Below are 5,192 nucleotides of genomic sequence, written 5' to 3'. Positions count from 1 at the left end.
TTTAAAAAAATGATCGGGTACATGGAACCATCATTGACCCCCGCGGGCATGGACATAAAAGCACGTCAAATGGTCCGAGAGGTTGAGAATAGGATGAAAAATTTATTTATGACCTACTTGGAACGATTTGACAGCGATGGATCATCTCAACAAGAAGCGAGTCAAATAGTCATTGATGTTGATGATGATAACGATTTTTTCGGTGATTTTCTTTGTACGGGAGGTAGCAACTCGGATCCAACGGATAACGAGTCATTGATGTCAAATAGTCATTGATGTTGATGATGATAAAAAATTTGTGTCGTTTAGTAAAAAAAAAAAATACACTTAATATTTTATATACTTAGCATATTAATTCCAAAACCATGCTCATTTGTGTTGTGCCTCTTCAATTTAAAGATTTTATGATATTCTTATTAAATAAAAATTAATAGACAAATAGATTGAACAAGAAAAAAGGAATCTCGACAAAAATAACATTGTTTATTTAGGGTTTGAAGACAGCTTGACCTTTAAATCCTATATTTAATGTTATTTTCAAAACGTATCCAAGTTGAATACAAATTGAGAAATTAAATATCATATTATTTTTTTTCCGTTTTTTTTTTATCAATTTTGATGTTGATAATTGTAATTAAAAAAATATTAATTTTATTAAATATGACAAGGTCATGTTGAATTGTTTTTTTTGGAAGGATATTTGATTTCCCATACAAATTATTTTCTCATACAACTTATTTAGGTTTCAATACAAATCGATAAATGATTATTTTAATCCATATTTATTGCAATTTTTTTGGACGCACAATTATCCACAGTACTCGCATATATTATCCTACTACTGTTTTGCATGTCTCAAGCAAAACGCTTTTACCCTCCCAATTGCATCTTCAAGTACTTTCGGTTCTGAAGCAAAACTCACTCGGACCCAGTTCTTCAAACCGACAGCATACCCTACAGCGATATTACAATACACCAATTAATACACTAATATAAAGGAAGGACCACTATTTGCGTTTAGGATTGCGAGAGATTATAAGGGTGTTCTTTTACCCGGAAAAAGGATGATCGATTCCTCTTTAGCCAACTTCATACAGAAGTCTGTATCATCAACTACGTCATCAAAAGCTGATATATTTATCTTGACCTGCAGAAGCAGATCATATGCATTATTTAAAACCTTCTATATAGAACCAATACTAGTGACATTATGATAAATCTTTACCATGGCAAACATTGAGCCCTCGGGTTTATGTGGGCATTCAAGAAGGGGTATCTCCTTAAGTCTCTCATAAAACAAGTCCGCTGCCTCCTTTAGTAACTTGTTGATGTTCAAGAAGAAAGACTCTGGTGTGTTCTCCATAATGTGGGGAACTGCCGCCTGTAGATGGTGGATATGATTAAATTAACTGAACATGAAATACTCATTAAGATCGAAGACTGGAATCATATACCTGAATTACAGTGGGTGGGTCTGCTGTTAACTCGAGACAACTCTTTATGGAACTAGAAATCTGACACGATCATAAATGTACCACAAAAGGAAAACTTGATATGTGATATGGAAGTATATAAAAATATGATAAATATTCAAGAAACGGGCAAGAAAGAAAAAAGGAATAGAGAAAAACCCCAGTTTTGTGAAGAATGCCAGTAGGATCAGTTATTGCTATCCAACCAAAGCGCCAACCTGGAACAATCCATCGTTTTGATAATGTCCCAAGCGTCACAACTGGTGCTATATCTCCAAATACTCCCATGGGGATGAATGGGTTTTCTCCAAAAACTTGATAGGCATAAACTTCGTCTGCTATCACCAAAATCCCAAGTTGTCTTGCTGTTTCTGCTATCTTGAATTATAGAAAAAAAGAAAGAAGTGTAACAAAGGATCAAATAAACCTGTCTTAATGTTTTTCTTTGGTTTGACTTGTAATTATTAACCAAAAGGTATCACATAATATTTATCTTGACTTTAAAATCTGAAGTGTATACTATATATATCTATGGTTGTGGAATGAAATGAAGTTACACGCAATAACCACACCTTTTGCATATGCTCAAATGTGAAAACGTTTCCACAAGGATTCCCTGGGTTAATGAGAACTATAGCCACCGTGTTATCGTCTGCCAAAGCTTTGACACCATCAATATCAACTTCCCAACCTTTCTCAGCGATGAGATCAAAATGACGAACCTCAAGTAGATTACATCGACTTTGAGCTTCATATAATGAATAGTTAGGTCTAGCAAAGAGTATATTTGCACCGGGTCTAGCAAGAACTTTCACTAAAACTTCGATAGCATGGTTTGCTCCAACTGTTAGAAATATGTCATCGGTTGTTAACTTGTAGGGAAGGTCTCTTGATAGATGCTCCGCAACAGCCCTATTATCGAACCAAACAGATAGTTTAAGGCGTGTTCCCAACCCTCAGGAGCATAATCAAAATCTGGATATGTTGATGAATCTTTAAATGAAAAGAGTATTAAGTTAAAGAAAGGTAGCAAACCTTCTTGCAGGAATAATTCCAACTCCTGGAGCATAACAGTTATACTTGGCGGATCGAATGGCTTCAACAAGTGCATCTTCGACTACTGTAGATGTTTGAAAGCAAGGATAAACAGAAGGATCACCATGTCCAAGATGAATCATTGGTTTTCCAGTCCGTGTTTCATCAATGTTTCCAATGATGGCTTGAAGAATGTTTCTGACCGTTATAGCTGCAGCAGCATGCAGCTCATGGTTCTCCTTGAAACCCCATTTCTGCTTCTCCATTCTTCTTCCTCTTCTTCCACTATTTTTCCTTCGTTTAAGATAGCAATCGAGTGATTTATGAGCGCTCAAATGTGGTTGTTGGGGACAGGTGGGTCCCTACACAACCATACGTGCTTGGACTTGCTGCAGGTAACAATCTTCCTGGCAATTACACTAGCATGATGATGGGAGTATTGTTCAAAGTTATTTTGACTCTGGAATATTTATTGAAGATAAAATTTTGAACTCTTCACTTATCTCTGGAGGTGTCTTTTGGCGTGATTATGTTTTTTGTCATCTTGTAAGTCACCTAACGAACAAAAAAAAAAAAAAAAAACAATAAATCTTTTATGATTAAATTATAGTATATATTTCAAAATAACTTTCGCAAATTGTGGTTGAGAGATTCTTTTATTCAAAATCGGAACAAAAGAAGAGAATTTACAAACGTACTGTTACAGGAAAAACAATCATATGTAGTTAATCTGTATTTTTATTCTATATAATTTAAGAAGAGTTTTGCTGAGTTGTTGAAAACAACACATATTTAGACCTCATGACATGACATGTGCAATTCGATTCTATTTTTGAAAAATAGCATGTTGTAAAAGATCATTTTCTGACATGTCGTTATATTGGGAATGACTCTCCCCTGGGCTGCAATTACGTCTTATGTATTTGTCCGTTTATTGTAGCGTTTAATCTTTCGGTTGCCATTGTAACCAGTCGTTTTTGTGTGTATAAATGAGACTTTCTTGGAAAAATAGTTCAACAAACAATTTATTTATGCTAATTTTTCTGTATAGATGTTGACTTGTGAGTTTTCTTATTGGTTTGTTATTTTCTATCGAAATTGAACAATATTGCTAATTGAGGTATCTACTATTCGTTGCTTTATTTTGCATTATTTGTTTGATCATGCCATGGAAATGTATTTTGTTACCGATAAGAGTAACCTGATAGCGAAATTCAATGGATTGCTCAAACGATGAAACATATGTCTTTGTTCGTAAAAATCTTTCCTGATTGAAAATCGAAAATGATAAATAGGAATTAGTGGAAATGAATTATAACAATTTAAATTATTTGAGTGTTCGTTTTCATTGGTGCGGTGTAATTTTTATTAAATACATCATGTAATATTTGTTCAACAAATATCATATATTGTAAACTTTTTTCCATGTTGCAACTATTAGACACGACACATTATTATTATTATGTATAATTTTCTACTAACCGAATATGATTCCATTACCTTTCCAAGAAACCGACACACCTTTCTATATATTTTGATTATGATATACCTTGTCTTCTTTGATTACTTTTCTCAATAAAATTTAGGTACGAGAAAATAGAAATACGTTTGGTTAATTTATCCACATTATTATTATCTCATATTATTATTTTAAAGTGTATGCCTCACTATATTGAGTCAATTTGATATTTACATTGTATTATGATTATTTTTAGTCATTTTATCCACATTAGTATTATTCTCATATATTATTATTTTAAAGAGTAGTTGTCACTACATTGAGTCAATTTGATCTTTACATTTACTTATGTACTTTTATTAATTTTCACAATAAAATTTATGTCCCAAAAAATAGAAATGAGTTTAGTCAATTTATCTATATTATTATGATCTCATATTATTATATTAAAGTGTAGTCTTCATTACATTGCGTCTTTTTTACTTGCCAATCAGTCATCGTCTTATGATAAAGATGGTCATGATTATGTACCATTTAAGAGTACTCATAATTACATTTTGTCTTTTTCAGTTGCAAAAAGTCTTATGAATTTGAAGAGGCCGACATACCTTTCTATATTTATTGATAATATATTTAGTTTTGATCTTTACATTTACTCTATCTACTTTGATTACTTTTTCAATAAAATTTAGGCCCTGAAAAATAGAAACATATGCTCTCACCAAATACACCAACATTCAAAATGTGCTACAACATGATCTCGATAGGAGAAAAATGTCAACGAGAAGATTAGGAAGGTTTTTAGTGATGTTGGTGAAGAGTATGAAGCGAATGATAAATTGTTGAATGAAATCAAATATTTGTTAGACTCACTAGAGCACATGATATTAAAACGATTTCTCATTGATCTAAAGAACATATTTTTTTAGACAACGAGGGATTTGTTGCATGTTCTTATATTCATTGAAAAGTCGATCTAGGAGCAACATATGTTACTTGAAAGTTAGTTGATGTTTAATTTAGACCAGTTTAAAGTAACCACTAAGAGGATCCAAATACATGAAGTAAAAAGATAATAACAAGCATATGAAGATCCCACTTGGAATTAAGGCGTTGATGAAGATAACAAAAACATAAGAAAGCGTTTCTCTATAATCATCCACCATCAACAGTAAGGCACTTGGAATCCTTGTTCCCATCTTGCATAAAGAGATTTCTTAAGCCTT

General features: G+C 32.6%; 1 protein-coding gene across 1 annotated transcript; it reads right to left on the bottom strand.

Annotated features, from left to right (window-relative positions):
* Positions 1–699: 699 nt before the first annotated feature.
* LOC145133931 (nicotianamine aminotransferase 1-like) lies at positions 700–2,972 on the bottom strand. Its single transcript, XM_079068871.1, has 7 exons — positions 2,508–2,972; positions 2,045–2,384; positions 1,632–1,850; positions 1,455–1,514; positions 1,226–1,381; positions 1,054–1,147; positions 700–954 (listed from the first exon to the last, which is right to left on the bottom strand). The coding sequence occupies exons 1-7, from the start codon at positions 2,771–2,773 to the stop codon at positions 839–841; spliced, it is 1,251 nt and encodes a 416-aa protein (XP_078924997.1). The 5' UTR covers positions 2,774–2,972; the 3' UTR covers positions 700–838.
* Positions 2,973–5,192: the final 2,220 nt, after the last annotated feature.

Source organism: Lactuca virosa, chromosome 8 (assembly GCF_052849685.1).
Source record: "Lactuca virosa cultivar CGN04683 chromosome 8, Lactuca_virosa_CGN04683_v6, whole genome shotgun sequence".
NCBI lineage: Eukaryota > Viridiplantae > Streptophyta > Magnoliopsida > Asterales > Asteraceae > Lactuca > Lactuca virosa.
Note: the sequence above shows the minus strand (reverse complement) of the source record. Positions and strands in the feature narration are given on the sequence as shown.

What these genes read in the sequence shown, in the direction of transcription:
- LOC145133931 (XM_079068871.1), bottom strand. Translation starts at nt 2,773, where the DNA reads ATGGAGAAGCAGAAATGGGGTTTCAAGGAGAACCATGAGCTGCATGCT. An exon ending in GGAATTATTCCTGCAAGAAG is followed by an intron (nt 2,385 to 2,507) that starts GTTTGCTACCTT and finishes GTTCGATAATAG; the next exon opens with GGCTGTTGCGGAGCATCTAT. An exon ending in GCATTCTTCACAAAACTGGG is followed by an intron (nt 1,515 to 1,631) that starts GTTTTTCTCTAT and finishes TGATCGTGTCAG; the next exon opens with ATTTCTAGTTCCATAAAGAG.